Raw genomic sequence first — 21,656 nt, forward strand, 5'->3', positions numbered from 1 at the left:
ATCGATATTCTCTACTGTGGAAATGGATTTACTCCTAAATAAGGAAGTAACTAATTAATGATGTGACAGAGTGTGGATTTTAGTTCTAATTTATTAAAAAGCATTTGATGACCGAACGTAATAGCTAAGAAATAAATAAAGTCTCGGTTGATATTGTGATTATGAGAATATTAACTATTAAATAAAATGTGGTATAACATATTTTGTACTATTTTTTTTTGGTAGTACTATTCCGAATATCGGCCTGTTAACAAATTTATTTACTGATGTTTAAGATAACAAAACCCATTTAAATTTAGTTTGGCAACTTTATATTATCCAATCTTAAAGTTTAAAATATTTTTAGAATTCTTATTAAAGGAAGTGTTGACGAATTAACTTTCAGTAATCAGTGTCTGACATACAGAATGTGATATTTTGAAGCAAGATCTACAGTAAACGAAGAATCAGCATGAAAAACACCTGTTCTTAAAGGATCATTACTATGTTGTAATTGGATTTTCCTATATAATTTGTAGTTAGATTCCACAAGTAACATAATTTCTAATTGAAAATCAATTTTGATTAGACAGGTCCAGACTTCTTCTAGCGCTTACGAAAAGAAAAATAAAAAATTGCTTTTTTCCAGAAGAGGATGACATAAATTTATAATTGTTTGGATTATTCATATAATTTGCAACTACATTTACAGATGCATATAAATATATGTATAGGACCTGAATTACATTCTGATTATGGTCTTATTATATGTTGATACATAATTACTATCATCTATTACATTAACATCTAGAATAAACCAAAATGTCCTTACAGTCCTCACGTTTAAAGGAAGAATATGTTCCCTTAGTTGAAATCAGAAGACCAATACCTCCAGTTCTTGATTATCAAAAAATCGATTCAATGGTATCAACTTTAAATGGTATTCCAATGGCATCAGCAACTTGTGGTATACAAGAAATAACCGCTGGTGAATTACCTCCTATAGATGTGTTTAAAGTTAGAGAAAGTGGAAGGAATTATTTCTTCGCTTTTGGAGGTTGTCATCGATTTCAGGCTTATGAAAAAATTGATAAAGATAATGGTGAAAAAGTCACTATGGTCAAATGCAGAATACTTCCTGCCACTCGTAAAACCCTTAAAGTTTATTTAGGAGGTTCAGTTGATGAAATGTTTAATGATAATAATGTTGCCCCCGAAGTTTAATTAATTTAATGTTTGATTTGTTATAGATTTTATATATATTGTTGTAGATATTAAATAAAAAGTTTAAGTTCTATATAAAATTATTAGTGGTTTAAGTAAATCTAAGCCCAAACTTGGAGTTGTTCGAAATATTCAATTCTCTTCCCGTCACTCTTATCAACTTGCTCGATGACAGAATATCTAACTTCATCGACCATCATAGGATGACCACAAGTTACAAAAGCAATTGATCCATTTGATTCCTTTACTTCTGAATCAACAATATCTTCAATGGTTGGTCTTCCTTCTCTAAACTCAATATGAGAAAACTCAGATTTAATGGCACCGATATTAGAATTAGCCTCAGAATCGGAAGGTTCGAATTCAACTTCGGTCTTTTCATGCACATATTTTGATTTCTCCTTCTTGTCTACTTCTTCAGTACTATCATTTTCACTCTGGGAAATTCTTGATGATAATTTAATAACTTCATTGTATTCCACATTATTAATATCACCTTTTGGCTTGGTAACGTAAACAGTACATTGAATCTTGGTTTGAGATAAGGCTAAAAGTTCTTCATAAAACCAAAGTAATGACTTGTTTTCTCTTATAATCCAAATCAATTTAATCACCTGCTTGTTATTCTCCTTTGATCTGAGTGCCATATCTACAGCTTCAGAATATAAACCAGGAATGCCATTACCACCAGCAATGAAAACAGCAGTATCGTAGATTTTGGCATTGGTTGGTTCTCCGTATGGACCTTCAACTCCAACTCTAACTCTAGCAGTTCTACCTGGGTGGGATGCAATATATTTATTTAAACCATGAGTAATACCACCCTTGACTTTACAATATAACACTATTTGATCTCCTTCTTGTACTGAATTTGTGAAAGTAAAAGGATGCGATTGCCAGAAACATGTTGGTCTTATGAAGTGAATAAATGCATGACCTCCCGGAACTGAATTCCAATATTTTGGCTTAGGAACAACCACTTTTAAAGTTTCATTGAATAATAAAGTGATTTGAGCTTCTGGAAATCCAAAACATATCAATCTAAAAATTCTAACTGCTCTATCAAGCACCCAAAGAGCAGCTGATGGATATACAAACCAAACATATCCCAAATCTTGAACATGGATCCAAGTTCCTGCAATCCATAATGCAGCGAAAATAATATGAATAGTCAAGAATACTTCATAATTATTTCTTCTAAAATGTAACATAGCTTGAATTAAAATTATTCCACCGGCTGCAGTTGCAACAGTACCCCCATTTCATGTACTTTCTCTTCATTACCTCAGTATAATAATCCCCATATGAAGCTGAGAAGCAAATAGCATGAACAACCACTAAAGTGAAATCAACTCTAGCCACCCATTTATGATAAGTAATAAAAGTTGCGAAATTCCATTTCGTTAACCATTGCAAAAAGTTATTTCTTCCTGCGAATAAAATAAGCAATGGCATAATTATGGTAGCTACTATACCAGTTCTATCAGCAGTATAACGTAAAAGCGCTGAAGACTTTGAATCAAACACTGGATCACCTTCAACATAACTTATTTGTGCTGAACATACAGCAATAACAACTGCTAAAAATCCGATGATAACTATTGTTTCAAATCTTGATGGCATTAAGAAATGAAAAATTTTAAGTACTTTGTGTTCGGTGGTCTTCTTTTTCCCAAATGCTGCTGGCATGGTGATATGTTTCCTAAATTTATTGGAAATTGGACCAGTTAATATTTTGAAAAATCCTGGAAACAATACTTGTGACCAATTAACAATAATAGCAACTAAGAAGACCAAAGCCCAATATCCAATTACTCCAACTGAATAATATAAACTATTGTCATAATTTCCTAAGTATTTGTCATAAGCTTCCATATAAAGCCTTATATTTGTATCATTCAATCTAATAGGAACATGAACTGGTGATTTTGCATTAAAATTAGGAATATCAGAAGCATGTATGGCATATTTAGTATAATTTTGATATGCTTCTACCATATCATCAACAGTAAGAGTGACATTATATGCTTCACAAGATGCAAATAATGCCTTGAAGATAGCAGTGGTGTTCCTATGGCCATAACTAAGACAACCAGCAGCAGTTGCAAGGGCATTGGGGTTAGTACAGATACATTTATTACCACGGGTTTTTCCAGTAGTACAAAATACGGCTGTATTACTTAACTGACGTTGACATGAGGTCAATGCCTTTAATGTGGGACCATATTTCTTATAAGCAGAATCTGCTTTAATCACAGACAAGCAACCTACTAATAAAAGGAAAAATAGGTGAAAATTAAGTTGTTTCATACTTGAACAAGGCGAAAGTGGATAATTATCGTTTGGAAGATTTTAACAAAGTAATTTGAAGTGGTTATATATATAGGCGAATTTTTAAATTGTTTTGCAGTTATTGTAAAAAATTTTCACAATATCTTTCTGAATGAATCCATAAAGCACTATTGGTTGAAGTTAAAAATATAGCTTCATTTTACGATAATTTCCCCCCTAAACAATAACAATTTTTAGATTTAATGTATATACCTGCTGAATTAAATATGGTAATTATATTGCAAAAGTGCTAAGCCGAACCCTTTAATTCAGGATTTAACAATAGCCAAGAAAGTTCTAGTGCGGCTATTCTACTGATCAAAAAGATTAAGTATAACTAAGGCGCTTCAAAGGGGAAGCAGCGGAAATGGAACGACTTTTTGAAATAGGACTCTTCAACAGAATCTGCAGAACTAGAAAGTCCACAGTTGACAAAAAGATAGAAAAGAAATCTATCAGTATCACCTTTCTATACGTTATATGAAGGTCACTTCTTTGACAGGACTGAGACTTGGGGTTGACATAGACGTTGTGCCTTAAAACTTGGCACTCAAGATATCATTAAGCCTTTGCTAACTTCTATGAAAGTAGGTACCAAAACATTCCCAAAATGGTATTTGAAAAGTAGCCAATGGTTCTCTATGTCAAAAATCCCTGTTATATCAGGAACAATACATTTGACTAGAGAAATATTTTGATTCTACATTGGAATTATAATAACAACAGCCCAGAATTAAAGATGCGTCTTCAGTGTTTGTTGCCTTTGTGTATCCTCGGGGTGTATTAGCATTTTCTAAAATTACTTAATTGAATTAGTACAAACTACTTAATTATATGGGTGGGTATATTGCTATATAATATAAATTTGCTTATGGCCGTTGTGGTTATGAACGAGAGTTTAATTTTAACTCTTTTTCATTTAGAATGTTTTAGTTTTGCATATTCATATGACTAACTATTCAATGGTGACGAAGAATTAATAGAGTCAATACTTTCTCTTATTTCCACATTTGGGAGAGGTTGGAATTGATTAAGTCTCTTCTTAATTCTTCTTTGTTGCCATGATATTGGAATAAGTGGTAATCTACCATGTTTTTCTTCAAATATTAAGGCAGAAAATACTGCAATTACTACTATCCAATAGAAATTGTAACTTAAAACACTACCATATGTTGCAGAATTGGTCCAGCCAAATACAGCAGTGAACATCATCCAAAATGGACCATCATCTTGCAATTCCCCATTGCAACAATCAACATGCCAAACACTTTTCGTTATATCATAAGAACCCGGACCATGACCTGTTTCACTTACATCAAACCCATCACAAGCATCTATAAATTGTTGTAATTCAAAATTCCAAACTCCTTTGGAAAACAAACCAGCAGCAACTAAGTATAAGAAACACGTAGAAGATATTAAAAACCATTGTAATGATAAAGTATTACCAGAACGATATAAAAGAATACCAATGAATGTTCCTAGTATGATTGCAAAAATGGCTGAATTAACAATTGCTACAATGGAGGTATTCTCGTTAATGCCAATTCCTCCAATGAATACAATTGCTTCCAATCCTTCTCTTAAGGTGGTGATAAAAGGTAATAAGAGCATTGAATACTTCTCTGACCAATAAGCCAATTTCGTAGAAAACTCTTCCTTAGAATAACCTATTTGAGTTCCATGACGTCTAGCTTTATTGACATAATCTGAGTTTTGGATAATAATAGATAACTTATGCTTCCATTTTTGTTGCATCTTATTAACTCTTAAGATCTTTATACCCATTACCGAGATAATTATACTTGCAATAATTGAAAAAGTACCTTCCCAATAATGTTCTGCAATGGTCCATAAATCGCTACCAACGAGATAGAATACAGCTAAAATCAATGATCCGATTAACAAACATACTACCAATCCCAATAAACCACCAACCCAAATTTGGAATTTTAAAAACCTGTAAATTACATCATTGTCCACCTCCCCTGAATCTATGGAAGATTCTGAGCTTGCACCTTCTAATAATTGGTCCTCGGTACTATTATACTCATTTAGAGGCGTAGATGATTCTCTTTCCTTCTTGAGATTGCCTTCGACCTTGAATGTTTGATGTACAAATGCTAAAAGTACTGATATAATGATAGCCAGTTCCAATGTTTCTCTCAAAACAATGAGGAAGGTTTGTATTGAAAAATAATCTTCGAAAGTTGACATATTATTAGTAAAATTGAAAGATCAAGACTAAGCAGATAGAATTATCAACAACTAATCCCAATATATATGGATATAAGTGCAGAATTCACTGTTGGAGACTCTTGCTTCTTATTAAAGTATGGGAGCAAACAAAAATTAGTAATTCAGTTTAAAACTTTTCCAAAAATCCTGACATATTTTTTTACACTTAATATTTTTATCTGATCGATCAGACAAAAATTCTGATTTCCTCGGGCTCTTATGCCGGTGCACCTTTCCGTACTATGGTGTGGCCCTCATCCGAATTCGCATAATCGTAAATGCATCCAAAATTGGATTTACAAAAAGTTATCTCTTGAGATCTATTATGAATTCTATATTAATCATTATCGTTTGCGAAAAAATCGTTCGTTAAGAATAACTCTGTTATATACAAAAATGTAACTCAAGTTGAATTACACAGCTGACACTATATATTCTTATGTACTACTAATATTACAATGGTGGTGGAAAAATTTAATTTTCAGAGCTTTGAAATCTTATAAGCTCATAACAGAACTTTCTATACTCTGGTTCTTTAATCCATGCATTACGATCCAAAAAGTCACTAAGGGTCTTGGCATCATTGCTATCGATATCTTCACCTTCACTGAGATCACTGTCATCATCAACTTCAAACCTTGCTTTCTTTTTGAATTCAGTTGGTGATTGACTTAATGGTCTCTTACGATCCTTATTAGCAAATTTACTTGATACATTAGATGCAATTTGTTTAAGTTTCGCTGATGGTTTTCTTAATGCACTACTTTTGGATGATGCCGACGAATCACTGCCAGAATCGTTATCTTTTGGTCTTGGTGATTTTAAATGTAACTTCTTGATGAATGACAATGCATCCTTTTCTTGTGGGGCTGGTTTCCGTTTCTCTGGCATTCTCACAGCCTCCACTTTAACTTTCACTGGCTCCTCTGTTGTGACACTTCCTGAAGACGACAAACTTCTTCCAGATTTTGAGCTTGGTCTAGTTACATTTCCTTCTTTATCCTGTAAAACCAATTTTGGCGTTTTAGGTCTAGATATACCTTCCATACCTCCGACATATGGTGAGCTTCTATTTGATACAAATCCATTTTCAACCTTTAAAAATTTATCCGCTGTAGGCGAGTTCAAATTCGAACCTGGAGTCTTTGAATCTTTATGTATTGACTTTACTCCTGGAAGAGAAGGTTTCGTTGGTGTACTACTGTCCGTAGTAGTATTGGTCGTAGTTGTAGTCGTGGTAGTTATGGTAGTGGTAGTGGTGTTCGAACTTGGAGCCTTCGGAGCAGGCTTGGTACTGTAGCTTAAATAATACTCTCTGTGATTGGTACTAATCGAACTTTCGGCGTTTCTAGGATTTCTTTCAGATTCACCATCACCGTTTGTACTATTGCTAGTACGATTGTAACTATCATGATTGGATCTACTTTTGGGTATATAAGTATCATGTCTGTTATCTCTTCCGTAGTCAAACTCTTGTGGTTCAGAAGTCTTCGCTCCTGTTGATTGTTCATAGCTACTTTCATGTTTTTCTCCACCAAATGGAGTCACATAGGAATGGTTGTTATTATTATTGTTAGCATTTACAGTTGTTGATTGATAACCTGATTTGATTGACTCACGTAATTTCTTGAACCTCTCTTTATCAATTTCATGACTTTCTTCAAATTTAGGTAATTCTTCAGGACGCATAGGAAGTGGTTCATTTCTGAAAAATTCATGATTTAAAGCATCAAGAGCATTATATCTCTTATATGGATCTAGTGTCAATAAACCACTTAAGAGTCTTATACCATCTTCAGGTATAATACCCTCATATTTTGATTCCAAAGTTCTTGAACCATTTAATCCAATAGCATAATCATTTTTATTTGGTAATGAAGCAGCATGAGTCCAACTAGCTGGTGAACCAACTAAACCAAATACAAGTTGAGCTTGATGAGCATCAGATTGTCCTACCAATATTGGTTTACGGGTAAATAATTCTGCAAACACACAACCAATACCCCACATATCAACAGCAGTAGTATATTTTCTTTCACCTAATAATAATTCTGGAGGTCTATACCATCTAGTAACCACTAAACCGGTATAATTTCTTTCACCTCCACCTGGTCCCAAGGCTAATTCTGGAGTATGACCATGATATACTCTAGCTAAACCAAAATCAGCAATTTTTAATACCCCGGCTGAATCTATTAAAATATTAGCTGCTTTTATATCTCTATGTAAGTATCTTTGTTGATGAATGTAATTTATACCTGTTAGTAGTTGTTCCATGATACATTTTATATGAGTTAACTTCAAGTTAACATTTGGATTTTCAAGTAGTCCAACTAAATCACTGGACATATAATGTGAAACGGTATAAAAACAACCTCTAGTATTAATGATCGCTTCTGGATTACTTAATCTTGGCTCTTCAAAGATGATTTTGCTTATACTTAATACATTTTCATGATGTAATTGTTTTAAAATTGTTATTTCTCTTAAGGCAGTTATAGGAAATCCTTCCTTTGCTGAATGATTAAGTAATTGTTTTATAGCCACTAAATCTCCAGTTTGCTTATCTTTTGCCTTTTGAACAACCCCAAATGTACCTTGACCCAACTTCTCTATCACTTCAAAATCCTTTAATCTTGCCAATCTTGGTTTTGTTGATAGTGATTGTAAAATTCTTGTCCTTAGGGGTGGCAATGTAATTTCATTTGCTGTTATTATAGTATTCAGCATATTTAATGATTATAATGACAAAGATAAGTATAAAAGCATATGCTTCTGGTTGATAAAGACACACGAATAAATATTTGATTATTAATCAATCCCAATTCACTACTCTATCTTCTTCTTAAGTTCCAGCCTTTGAAGTAGTAAATTCCAAACTTGGTAATAATTATAGGAAATTATTATTACTAAAAATAATACAAATGACAATAATAAACAAAAAACCTTGACTGAAAAAAAAAACCTTGTTATGTTCTGAAACAAGTATACAGATACACTTCTTCTTGAATAACAATAAGTGTTTCAACTGAAGTCTATAAAGGTGTAAATAGATACTTGGTATGTATGTGAAATATATCTTGACTTCATCTAAATTTGTTTTTATAAAAAAGTCATGTTTTGTTCTGTGACTATAATTTCTTTGGTATGGGCACGACAGTCAGTTTTATGCTAAATGACATATTATGCTAAAATGAATGCAAATATTATTATATTATCTATGCTAAATTAAGTCTACGTAAATTGTAATTACTTAGTGTTTAAGCTTCTGGGTCGATGTGTTTAACGAATTTAGAATTCTTCTTTCTTTGTTTAGATAATGCAGAAGCTTGTCTAACATTAAATCCTGTAGATAAGAATTCTGTAGTTTCTTCTAATTCTAAACCAGATACTTCAGGTAATAAGAAGTAAACGAAGAAGAAAGAGAGCACACATAATCCTCCAAAGAATGCAAATGTACCAGTTGGAGTAATATTCTCTAACATAGTTAAGAAAGTAGATGCGATGACTAATGAACCGGCCCAATTTGTACCAGCAGCATACATGGCTCCAATAGATCTGACGTTAATATCGGAGAATAATTCAACCCCGGTCCAAGCACTATTACCAATACCAATAGCATAAGAGGCAACGAACAATACCATACCTATGATAATCACAACACCCCAACCTGAAATACCACTTCCAACAACTTTAATATCACTTCCAAAATCAATGTGAACATAATGGAAAGCAACAGCACAAACTATCATAGCAATGACCATGACTGGGATGGCTAATACCAAAATTCTTCTTCTACCAACTCTATCAATGACCAATAAAGCTACACCGGTGAAAACGAAATTTGTAGCAGCGATAATAATCGATACAGCTGTTGGATTATGGAATCCAATAGTTTCAAAAATAGTTGGACTGAAATACATTAATGAGTTGAACCCAGTGAATTGTTGAATACCTTGTAAACCACAAGCAAGAATCAAAGCTCTAAAATTGGCAACATTAGTATGAATTAATTTAATCGAATTCCAAATTTGTTGAGCTGGAGTATTTCCTGGAACGATTGAATTAGTGGCGATTATATCATCAACTGTAGCATTAACAAATGCATCAGATGGACTATGATGGATTTTTCTAATCACTTCTTTAGCTCTATCATATCTACCATTAATAATATAATATCTTGGAGTATCTGGTAAAAAGCAGAATAAAACGAATTGCACAACAGGTGGTACCATACATAACCCCACTGAAACTCTCCAACCATGATTGACATTAGTTAATCCCCAATTAATTAAATACGCTATTAATTGACCTCCTGTAATAAACATACAATTTGTAACGATTAATCTTCCTCTATATTTCGAAGGAGCTAATTCACTTAACATTAATGGAGAAATTAATGAAGCAATACCCACCCCTAATCCTAAAACAAATCTCCCTATAATCATAGTCCATACTGTCTTTGCAGCTAATTGAATGATAGTACCAATGACGAAAATAATATTTGAAAGTAATAATACTTTCTTTCTACCGAAAATATTCGTCAGTAACCCAGCAATAATAGCACCGATTAAAGCTCCTAATGAAGTTGCTGAAGTAATGAATTCCTTTTCACCAGAAGTTAAATACTTGTGACTTAAATCAGTACCGATCATAACTAAAGCTGAAGAAATATAACCTGTATCATAACCAAACATAAATCCTGAGATGGATGATGCTAAGGTTAGTATAATTACCAAACTGGAAGGTTTGGCTTGTGACTCTTCGGTTGAGAATGATCCCATATCAGTACTTGAATCAGTAGAAGGTTTAGACATGGATGTTGGAGCTGGTTTTCTAATATTACCTGACGAGGATGATGATGCACCTTGATAATTTTGACCATCATTAGTAGTTAATAACGCGTTTGAAGAGTCGCTGGATGTGGTAGGACTTACTGTTGTATTAGTATTTGTCTCTTCGCCTGGGGTCGAACCCTTCTTGTTTGATGACGAAGGTTGATAACTCATGATGTACGGCTGTAGTGTAATTATAAAATGTAATTGAGATGAAGCAAGACCCTCGAAAAAAGGAATAATAACAAACTATAACGATAAATAGATGAAGAAATCGTCTTAAACCACGGAAAAAGTGACTTGAACTATATATATAATGTCTTATTTGATACTTGACTGTAAAAGAAACACCTTTTTTATAAAAAATTTTCCCAGTTAAACCAAATTTATATTGTGTATATAGTTTTCTTACCCATTGTAATTATAATTCTTTGTATGTGCTATTTCGCCGGTCAAATTTTGCGGGTAACCAATAAAATCATGAGACTCGCCGCAGGGCAACTTAACCTGTAAATCTTATTTCGGCGGAATTATTTTTATTTGGGAGTAGGGAATTTTTTGACTTTATAGTTATAATTTGAAGGTGAATAAGGTTAAAAGTGGAGTGAAATATAATTTTTGCAACTGTTATATCGACTGTTATATAAGTATAAATTTGTTTTATATAGTGTGGTTGGTTGATCACGTACACTATCATTAACTAGGAATACCAATAAGGAAAAGTCAAGCCTTTTTCCTTGGTGAATATTGTTATTACAGTAAAAGCTTGATTATTGTTAGTAATTATAAATAGTTAAAATTTAATTTGTTATTATAATATAGATGTAGAATAAAAAAAAAGTAGACTAAAGAACTAACAGTAGTTATTAACAAAGAGAGATGAAGAGAGAGATTGTGAGAATGAACTGAGTGTTATAGATAATCAGATCAGAATGATTCTTTTTATAAAAATAAAACGTTAATTAACAAGAAATTGGGAAAGGTATAAAATATGAAAAAATATATGACTACCTAGATGCATTTGTTTGAATATGTTTTTTTTTTTTCTTTTTGGTTTTTTTGAAGTTTTATAAAGTGTATTGGATTCTATTCAATTTGGCTTTATTTTATTTATAAGTTAATGAATTCAATCTACTTTTTTGGTGGATCAAATCTATATTTTCTATTCTTGATTGGTTGCCATTTGAATCTTTTAACCCAGATAGAAACTAAATATAATGAAGAGACGATAATAATAGCTTTTAAACCCCATTTCTTTCTATCATCATGTTCAGGTTCAGCAGCCCAATTTAAGAAAGTAGTAACATCTTTAGCCATTTGAGAAGTGGTGGCAGGAGTACCATCTTCATATTCAACTAAACCATCGAATAAAACTCTACCCATAGCAATCGAACCACCTGGGAAATATGGATTATAATTAGCACCAGGAGGTAAAGCAACACCAGCTGGAGGTTCTTCAGGATAACCAGTTAAAAGAGAAAAGATATAATCACAACCTCCATGTCTTGCTTTTACAATTAAAGATAAATCAGGTGGTAAAGCCCCTTGATTGGCAGCTCTAGCAGCTTGTTCATTTTCATAAGGATTTGGAATATAATCAGCCAATTTACCTGGTCTCTTTCTTGGATTACCTTCATCATCAGGTTCATCATCATATTCTAATTCTTCACAGAAAGCTTTAGCTTCAGTAGTAGTATGAGAAACAGCAACCAAATTTCTCCAAGCAATTCTTTCTAATGAATGACAAGAAGCACAAACTTCTCTATAAACTTGGAACCCTCTTCTAATAGAAGCATGATCAAAAGTTTCAAACATACCATTATGAGACCAACCATAAGCTGGAGGATGTAAACCATGTTCAGCAGCAGTCATGGCACTGGCAGTTAAGGAATCTTGGTATAACATATATGAAGCAGTTAAACCAGTGACACCAACTGAACCAGCAATGATTTTTTGAGTCATTGAACTGTTAATGTTTCTAAGTATAGATGATTTAAACATGATGAATGGATATATATGATTGATTGGTGATGAGAATAAATAGAAATGACAAGACTTGTATAAATGACTAGTAGAATTAATATGAAATATAGTCAATCAATCAATTGTTATGAATTAATTGTTATTGGTTGATGGTAGCACACACACACACACAGATACGGTAAGTCCTATATTATGATTCCAATTAAATAGAATGAATGGATCCAAACGTATATAAAGTCAAAATACAAACAACACGATATCGCTATATCTCAACAAATGCTCTGGCAATATACTATTGAAGAACTCTTCCTGTTTAAAACCACCTTTCGATTGTTGAAAATTTAATTTTTTTTTTAACTATAATTTTTTTCTTTACCATTGACAAAACTGGTAAGTTATTTGTGGTTTATTTGATTGGATATTGCTTAAGTAATCGATTATGTCATCATCTCATTTCTCAATTTTTAATTTTTTTTTGATTTTGATTTTGATTTTTTTGACAAACAAAATTTTGATGGATTCTTATTGGTTGAAATGGCAGTTTACAGATTATGTTGGAGTTTACAGGTTTTTGTTTTTGTTTACAGTTTATAAGTTGGACGATTAATTTTACAGGTTAGGTGCTGCCTCCCCCTTTCCCTTATCAATTGAAGCATACCATAACAACTATAACTATTCTCTTCATCTCTGCTTTAGATAGCCTTTTGTGAGTTTATGTAGCTTTTGTCTGACTCTGTTGGATAAAGAGAGGGCATCATTTTGTGATATTATAATACTACTAATGTTTACATTCTATCTAGTTTATTACTAACCATAACAATTTATAGATAGGTAGTGAAGTAAGAATCCGGTGAATGTTGTCTCAATAGAGTGGTTATCAGGCTAAAGTATCAGCGAGAGATTAATCGTCCTATGTAATGAACGGTTATCAGAGTTGATTAGTTTTATTAAAACTACGATTTCGTAGTACTAACTCAATGTCTTTCTTTTTAGTCATAAATTTTACTAACAATTTAGTTAAGTTTCCGTGGTTGTGCTTCCAAATCATGAGTCCGTTGTCACCGATCACACGTAACCATCTCCTCGTTAACTATTTTCGGCAAATTTGGCGTGTACGTTTATTAGTATACTGTTTAATATAAATATACATTGTTTATATCAGAATTAGATTATAATTAAATTGTAGAAACCAATTGCGATATTTGCAACCATTTTTATATGCTCGTAGCTTAGCTCTTATTCATTGCAAACTTACACACCTATTTACTTCATGAGTAGTATTATCCTGTATCATACTTGATTGGCATATACATAGCGCATACTCATTCGGTGATCTTGTTATAGATCAATTAAATCACTTATACACAAACTTAACAAATCATAAACTTTTTATATTCTCCAAATTTATACAAAACCAACCATATATAACCTATGAATAACATATACAAAAAGATAAAAATTACTGCTTCCATTCATACCTTAAAACAGAAATTATAACTATAATACACATTTAATGCAAAATCTCTAATAAGATAATGAACAATATATTGCTTTGAAATATCTTCTTCACCATTTTTCTTCAGGATTAGCTTTGAATGCAACATAATCATCCCATTTAAATAAACTTAATTCAGTTTCATTCTCAATACCTAATTCGTATAAACTTTTCTTATCCCCCCTTTTATCATCATTATTAATCAAAACCCAACCTTCATCATCATCAAAATTAATCACGAGATTCATAGACTTAGATCCATGAGCCTTACTATAGATCTTGATACTATCATAATCAACACTTCTATATGGTCTTAACCCACCCGTGGTTTGAATAATAGTCTTTATTTGTTCTAACAATTGCTTTGGAGTAGTTTCCTTTAAATTTATAGAATGAATTATATGATTCTTAACATTTCTGTAAGGGAATGATTTGATGATACGTACAGTGATCAACGCATCAGTTGCTGGTCTAGTGTTCGAAGTAAGTGGTTCTTCCACCGTTATCTCAGTTGCCATCTCGTTACACTTAAATGATTATACCTATGTGATCTTATTTAGATCTAAATTTAAACCATCTGATATTTATAAATGGTTAAATTTTCAGTTTGGAGTCTTGTGCAGGATTTTGAATTTTTTTTTTGTAGCTCTTCTCTGTTCTAAAAAAAATTGTGATGCATAGTGAAGAAACCTTTAACCATAGTAAAGTCAAACCGTCACCATCATATACATATATATACATACCTAATTCATAATGTCGGAGGATATCGTACAGAGGTTGATTCGAAATCCAGGTGAAATCTTCAATTTAAAAAAGGAAGAGGAAGACATTGCCGATCAAGAAACAAATCATAATTCATTTAATGCCTTACTTAAATCATTATTAGATCCTATAGCCAATAAGTATTCGATATTAGATGAGATATATATCGATGGATTAGATGCTACTCAAGTCTTTGGACAAGCTAAAATTGTCTTAGATGGGGTAGGCCAACAATTAATGGGTACTGATATACCTGAGTTAAAGGGAAAATATGGATCATTTGAAGATGAAGAAGACGATGATGAAGAAGAAGAAGACGAAGACGAAGATGTTGAAGGACAATATGAAAATGAAGAAGATGCTGATGTCCAAACTTTAGTTGATGAAGAAGACGAAGTTAATGTGGAGGAAGAAGACGATGATGAAGATGAAGAAGATCAAGAATCAAATGAAGAAGTAGATGAAGAACAAGAAGAAGAAGAATCAGACGCAGATACCAACGTAGCATCAGAACCAGAAATAGAAGAAGAAGAATTCGATATCAATAATCATAAAAAAGATGCCTTTGGATTAAACGATGGATTCTTTGATATTGATGAGTATAACAAACAAGTCTTAGCCTTGGAAGATCAAGCTAATAATCAACAAGATGATGATGATGAAGAAGAAATAGATTATTTTGGAAACTTAAGTGGTGGTGAAGATGATGAAGATGAAGAAGTTGATTATTATGATGATTTTTATGATAAACCAGGTTCAAATGTAGTGATAAAGAAAAATAAACAAGACAATAGAGAAGAAGATGATGATGAAGAAGAAGAAGAGTTTGAAGGAGAATTTAATGAACAAGAATATGATAATGCCATGGGTACTGCCATGTTGGATTTATTTGAAGATGAAGAAGAAGAAGAATTGGAAACTTCAAAATCAAGTGAAAATTTATCATCTTATCAAAAGCAACAACAAAAATTACAAGAAGAAATAGCCAAATTAGAAGCTGAATTAATTGCTGATAAGAAATGGACTATGAAAGGGGAAATTGCTGCTAAAGATAGACCCCAGGATTCCTTAATTGATGAATCTGAATCAAGTAATTTAAAATTCGATCGTACTTCCAAACCTGTTCCAATCATTACTGATGAAGTCACAGAAACTATTGAAGATTTGATTAGAAGAAGAATAAAAACTGAAGATTATAATGATTTACCAAAACGTTTAATATCAGATGTGTCTAAATATTATCAATCAAAACGAGATAAATATGAATTATCAGAACAAAAATCATCTAAATCATTAGCTGAATTATATGAAGATGAATATACTAAATCAAGTACCGATGGAGGAGATGCAGAAACCAAAATAAGTGATGAAGTTCAAAAGCAACATGATGAAATCACTGAATTATTTAGTAGTGTTACTCATAGTTTGGATGCCTTAAGTTCTGCTCATTTCGTTCCAAAGCCTCATCAATTTAAAACCATTGAAATTAAAGTTACTGATGCTGTTAATATGGAAGATGCTCAACCATTGAATGTAACTAGTGAATCTCAATTAGCTCCACAAGAAATATATAAAATCGGTGATGGTAAACAAAAGGGTGATGGAAAAGTGTTATTGAAGTCAGGGTTATCTTACTCTAAAGATGAGTTATCAACTGATGAGAAACAAAGATTAAGAAGAGCAGGTAAAAGAAAGAGATCGAAAGATTTCAACAAGAGAAAGGAAAGAATTGAAGCTAAAGAAGCTGCTGATAAAGCAAACTCTAAGGATAGCAATAATCCAAATAAACGTCAAAAAGTTAGTGCAGTTGTCGATACATTATCTAAAGCTAAGAATGTTACTGTTATTGATAAGAAAGGTCAATTACGTGATGTTAAAGGTAACCTTAAGAACAGTGGTGGAGCACAAGACTCCAATTCATTCAAATTATAGATTAGTTAAGGAGAAGCTATGTAATATTATGTGTAGAGTAACTAGAAAGAAAAAAATGCATTTGCCACATTATAAACTAATAGTGTTAGAGATTTATCGTAGATAGATAGATAAAGATATTCATAGTACAATTATCGTCTGTTATCTATTTTTCATAACAGTATACGGAGCGAGAGAAGTATGGAACAATAAAAAGTAGGGAGCTGCCTTGATCAATTGCCTTATTTTTTAAATTACGGTTGTTTCAAAAGTCAAGTTTCAAACCTTATAATGTCTCCTTAGATTAGTTAAGAATTAGAGCCATCTAACTGTACGGTGTTTCAAACTGGTTAGATATGATCTATTTTAATAATAATTTAAATTTCCTATTGTGAATTATATTTATTTTTATAAATATTATTTTACGATTTATAATGTTATGCGGATCTTTTAAAAGTGAGATAAAATGAAAAGCTTAAACTTGTGATTTGGTTCGGGAATCAATTTACGAAGGATAATACTAAGTTTTACCAGTAATGATCTACTTGGTGAAGGTTATCTTGCAATCCTAGAATTATTCATTCCCTAAGTATCAAAGATCTGCAGGCTGAGTTCAATACAATATTATTATTTCAAGCTTATTCGTGTAAATCACAAAGGAAACTATAAACTGATAATAATTTAGAGCTTCTATTGTGTACATTGCCACATTTGGTTTTAATTGGTTTTTGAGGAGAGAGAGAATGGAGAGAAATTGGTTAATTTACGAACTTTTTTTTTTCAAATTTAAAGTTGTGGATAATGCAAGGTCAGTTTAGTTTATATTCAAAAGTAATTGAAATAAAAAACTTCTGCTTCATCTAATTCATTTCCAACGCTTATGTTTGAATACATACATGCAACCCATAAATCTTATAGGCCAAAGTCCTCGGTGAACCAAATCCATTTTCTATCCCCGTCGGAAAATGTTCGGTGAGGGGATTCATATCAATTTATTGCTATTAAATTTCTTCCTCCAAACCAACTCCTAATCAACTTATCAACTAAAAATTGTTTCTTCTTACTTCTCTACCTCAATGATCTGTAGTTAATATGGAAAAGAAGGAATTTCATAAATTCGTAAATCAAATTTAATGATAAATTTGCAAATGCCTGAAAACAATAGTACTCATAAACAATAACTTGAAATAATTTTTGACATGCATACAATCTGTCTCTCTATGTGTCTGGGGCGTAACTTTTTATTTTGTTATTTTTTTGATTGTAAAACGAAAAATCCAATTTCGATAATCATTAAATAATATAATCTGTGGGTATAATATATATAAACATTCATAGAGTTCATATTTATTTATTTATTCATTCATTTATTTTTTTCATAAATTATCCCCATAATAATTTATGTGCCGAGATTTGTCGTTAATTCAAATTTATGTTGGAACTTCTACTTAGCTAGCGAAACCTCCAACAACCTTACATTCCCTTAGAAAACATACCATATAGATAGAAGAAAATTTAGACCTTTATTAAACCTTCATAGATTTACTCACCCCCTTCCTCAAATAACATGGTAACAGCTGGATTTATTAGTAAAGTGGTTACTCTCCCTTTGACGGTGGTTAAAACAATCTTTGAGTATTACACAGTTGGTACCATTTATCAACAAACTTCTCCTGAATTCTCCGATTCGTTATGGAAAAATGTTCATGTATCAGCTTTATATCATTTAAGTGGAAATCTTCACAAATCCGATGTGAAAACATTTAGTTATGTTCCATTATCTAATATCTTATCAAAATATCAAAATAATCATCCCTTAACTCAAAATTTAAGAAATTTTGGTAAACCATTAGATAAATATAGTTATTGGATTGTTGAAAATGAAAATGCTGAAAATGTGGTTGTTTACGTTCATGGTGGTGGTTATTTATTAGCTATGTTTGAAGGTCAATTAGTTGCATTCACTACTTTATATTATGCTTTAACACCTGAAGTAAGAGCAAAAACATCATTTTTAGTCATTGATTATTCATTAACGTTATTTGATCATATTTTCCCAACTCAAATTTGGGAAAGTCTTTCAACCTATAAGACTTTGGTCGAAAACAACTATAAACATATTCATCTAGTAGGAGATTCTGCTGGAGTTCATCTTATATGTGCATTAGTAAGATATCTTGCTTATCCACAAGAATCCCATGAATTATTCTCTCAATTTCCTCAATTTGATTTTTCATCATTCACAAATTTACCCCAACCAAAATCTCTTGCTCTTTTGAGTCCTTGGATTGAACCTGTTACTCAACCTATTATTCCAACTTTGCATGGAGTTTCTATCCTCGGAGATTTAGGAGCAAAAGATACTTTGATGGGAGAATATTATATTGAAGGTCTTGATCGCGAATTAATTAATAATTTCTTAACATTTTCCAACACTAATTTTGAAGATCATTGGTCAAAAGTTGAACCTATTGTTAATGGTAATACTATAGTTGTTTATGGTGAACGTGAAGTTTTAAGAGATGCCATTGAAAAATTCCATACTATCATAAACAAACAGAACAATATTGATTTAATCATGGAAAAGGGTGGTATTCATGCTTCATTTGTTTATGCAGAATGTGTTGATTATATTGGTCCAAAAGGAAGTGAACTTGCACTTGAAGGGCATTTTGAAAACAAATTTGCTTATAACGTATTAAGCAAATTTCTTAATGAACAAATAGAGTAAATAAATAAGTAAATAAATAAACAAATCATAAAAGTAAACAAACAAAGAATCTTATCTTATCTCCATTGGAAAACATCTATAACTATGATGTAACTTCTATTTATATCTAACGTACGAAAATTCCTGCACGTTATTTTCTTGCTTCGAGAAACCATATAATGAAAAAAAATCGGTTGTTATACGGGGAGAAAAGCGCATTAAGGGGTAACATTTTGAACATCTTCAACATCAGTTCAACTTGACAACAACCATCAAATTTCAGACCTCCTTTTTTGATGACAAATTGTATGTATGTAGATATATAAATATATTTATATGTAAGTGCCTTATATGTATGTAATTTAAGCCATTCAACATGACGGGTTCTAAAAATAGATTCTATTTACCCTTTGCTTCCACTATTGACCTTTTTTTCCGGTTTGGAGCCGTTGAAAAGTTCAATTGTCGTTGAGGTTGTATTGAATCAAAGTAATCATCAAGTGTTCATCATGGTATCTCATCAGTATTATAATTAATATGAATATGATTTTCTAACTGAATCCTGATATAACAGTATTTACCGGCATTATCCTGTATTACAATATTTACACCTGTCCCTTATAAGATTTACCTAAGAATCCACGGGCCTCATAACTATTTTTTTACCTTTTTATGCAAAAATGAGGAGTCTTACCTCGTTACTACCTTAAACCAACAATATCACCTAATTAATATTACAGTATTATACAAAAACATTAATTTTATTTTTTTTCATTATATTGAAATACACCTCCTTCCAAGCAATAAACTACAATATTTTTAACAATCCGTAACCTTATAAATAATGTACTAGGTATAGGGGTTATTGGAATCTCATCTGCTCTATCTGCTAGTTTTATGAAGGATTTTAAATTTGAGTATCCTTTTCTTGCGTAAGGTCATGTATGTCATTTACTAAGAACACAAACAAAAATCCCCCACTTACCGTACAGTCATAGCACAGGATTTTAAGCCTAATCTAAATCATTCCGCTTGTTTATACAGTTGCTATTATTGTCCCTTTCATATTTATAATTCTGTATATTTGTTTATTTGTTTGTTTGTTTGTTTGTAGATTTTCAAGCTCTTCAGAAAATGAAAACATAAGATGCAGATAATATGGAGAGATTTATATAGAAGAAGCTGCCTAATAAAATTTTATTATTTTTTAATTATATCCTATTTTTAGCAGTTTATTTTTTTTTTTTTATATTTTTTTGATTCGCACCCTGTCGTATCAGGAATGTTAAGTGACTTTTTTATATTTACAACAACAGAGTATTTGTGGGGGAAGGAAGGAGTTGGAAGGGTTGGTATTGTACTAATTAATGAAATATAGTTTTCAAATTCTGATTGGGTGTTGTGTGCTAATCTTCACCCTGGGGGTGGAGTAAACTTAAGTGGGATGTATGAGGTTTGAAACTTGTGTGACTCAGTTTTGTGGATACTTTCTTCATTAATAGTTAACCTCTTCCTCCTTTTTCTTGACAAAGTATAATTATATCATTAACAAATGAGTTAATTTTGAACATAGTATCATAATTAGAAAATTGGACTACTAACCGATTTAGTATCGACTTCTCATAGCCACCCCCCACCTAGCCACCAACTCCTAACACACCACTGAAATTAGATTAAATAAAAAAAAGGCGATGTTTTTTACTAGTAAAGTTTCTATAAATACATAAATGACATCACAGCAAATCCAATTGATCCGAAATCTCTTCCTTCCTCCTGCCTTAGAACTAATTTAAAAGTTAAATTTAACAATAAAAATAAAAGTAAATACATAAAAATATTGACACCTCTGTTATTCGTAATTGCAAATTTTAACGAAAAAATATTTATCACTGAACTCAATTAGGAAAATTAATGACCTGCGTTTGTTACTATATAGATTCAGTATATGAGAGGTCCCGAAGTTTAACTTAATATCATCATCGTATCCTATCCCATTCGATTCCATTCTAATTAAGCCTGCTTATGCAAATAATATAAATTTGTCCCAATTTCTTTCCCATTTTCAGTAATTTTGAAATCATAGAAATTTCTACTTTTGGGAAAAAGTTTTTATATAGTATCAATAACTATTCTATTTGGGATAACTTCAATTTATATTTTAGAGATCTAATTGACAACTAAACTTAGT

At 31.7% G+C, this 21,656-nt stretch overlaps 9 protein-coding genes across 9 annotated transcripts; 3 read left to right on the forward strand and 6 right to left on the reverse strand. All coding sequences in view use genetic code 12, as the record gives it.

The window, feature by feature from the left end:
• Window positions 1-801: 801 nt before the first annotated feature.
• Window positions 802-1,203, forward strand: DFJ63DRAFT_283253 (sulfiredoxin; the record flags this gene model as incomplete). The annotated part of the gene is made up of 1 exon (XM_064904704.1): window positions 802-1,203. One exon carries the CDS (start codon window positions 802-804, stop codon window positions 1,201-1,203), a length of 402 nt encoding a protein of 133 aa, XP_064764377.1.
• A 22-nt stretch (window positions 1,204-1,225) lies between these two features.
• Window positions 1,226-3,513, reverse strand: DFJ63DRAFT_324156 (ferric reductase NAD binding domain-containing protein; the record flags this gene model as incomplete). The annotated part of the gene is made up of 2 exons (XM_064907585.1): window positions 1,226-2,400; window positions 2,438-3,513. 2 exons carry the CDS (start codon window positions 3,511-3,513, stop codon window positions 1,305-1,307), a joined length of 2,172 nt encoding a protein of 723 aa, XP_064764378.1. The 3' UTR covers window positions 1,226-1,304.
• Window positions 3,514-4,485: 972 nt separating this feature from the next.
• On the reverse strand, window positions 4,486-5,751 carry FTH1 (Fth1p; the record flags this gene model as incomplete). Its single annotated transcript, XM_064905555.1, has 1 exon — window positions 4,486-5,751. The coding sequence occupies one exon, from the start codon at window positions 5,749-5,751 to the stop codon at window positions 4,486-4,488; it is 1,266 nt and encodes a 421-aa protein (XP_064764379.1).
• A 247-nt stretch (window positions 5,752-5,998) lies between these two features.
• Window positions 5,999-8,767, reverse strand: CRK1 (cyclin-dependent serine/threonine protein kinase). The gene has a single exon (XM_064909044.1). The coding sequence runs from the start codon at window positions 8,500-8,502 to the stop codon at window positions 6,247-6,249; it is 2,256 nt and encodes a 751-aa protein (XP_064764380.1). The 5' UTR covers window positions 8,503-8,767; the 3' UTR covers window positions 5,999-6,246.
• Window positions 8,768-9,032: 265 nt separating this feature from the next.
• On the reverse strand, window positions 9,033-10,556 carry ITR1 (myo-inositol transporter; the record flags this gene model as incomplete). Its single annotated transcript, XM_064904714.1, has 1 exon — window positions 9,033-10,556. The coding sequence occupies one exon, from the start codon at window positions 10,554-10,556 to the stop codon at window positions 9,033-9,035; it is 1,524 nt and encodes a 507-aa protein (XP_064764381.1).
• Window positions 10,557-11,260: 704 nt separating this feature from the next.
• Window positions 11,261-12,819, reverse strand: CYT1 (ubiquinol--cytochrome-c reductase catalytic subunit). Its single transcript, XM_064909039.1, has one exon. The coding sequence runs from the start codon at window positions 12,606-12,608 to the stop codon at window positions 11,739-11,741; it is 870 nt and encodes a 289-aa protein (XP_064764382.1). The 5' UTR covers window positions 12,609-12,819; the 3' UTR covers window positions 11,261-11,738.
• A 1,154-nt stretch (window positions 12,820-13,973) lies between these two features.
• Window positions 13,974-14,758, reverse strand: DFJ63DRAFT_6461 (uncharacterized protein). Its single transcript, XM_064909040.1, has one exon. It carries the CDS (start codon window positions 14,601-14,603, stop codon window positions 14,157-14,159), a length of 447 nt encoding a protein of 148 aa, XP_064764383.1. The 5' UTR covers window positions 14,604-14,758; the 3' UTR covers window positions 13,974-14,156.
• Window positions 14,759-15,647: 889 nt separating this feature from the next.
• On the forward strand, window positions 15,648-16,854 carry MPP10 (rRNA-processing protein). The gene has a single exon (XM_064906683.1). The coding sequence runs from the start codon at window positions 15,712-15,714 to the stop codon at window positions 16,777-16,779; it is 1,068 nt and encodes a 355-aa protein (XP_064764384.1). The 5' UTR covers window positions 15,648-15,711; the 3' UTR covers window positions 16,780-16,854.
• Window positions 16,855-18,325: 1,471 nt separating this feature from the next.
• On the forward strand, window positions 18,326-19,489 carry DFJ63DRAFT_310214 (uncharacterized protein; the record flags this gene model as incomplete). Its single annotated transcript, XM_064905556.1, has 1 exon — window positions 18,326-19,489. The coding sequence occupies one exon, from the start codon at window positions 18,326-18,328 to the stop codon at window positions 19,487-19,489; it is 1,164 nt and encodes a 387-aa protein (XP_064764385.1).
• Window positions 19,490-21,656: the final 2,167 nt, after the last annotated feature.

Source organism: Scheffersomyces coipomensis (genome assembly GCF_036884675.1).
Source record: "Scheffersomyces coipomensis strain NRRL Y-17651 chromosome Unknown DFJ63scaffold_1, whole genome shotgun sequence".
Classification (NCBI taxonomy): domain Eukaryota; kingdom Fungi; phylum Ascomycota; class Pichiomycetes; order Serinales; family Debaryomycetaceae; genus Scheffersomyces; species Scheffersomyces coipomensis.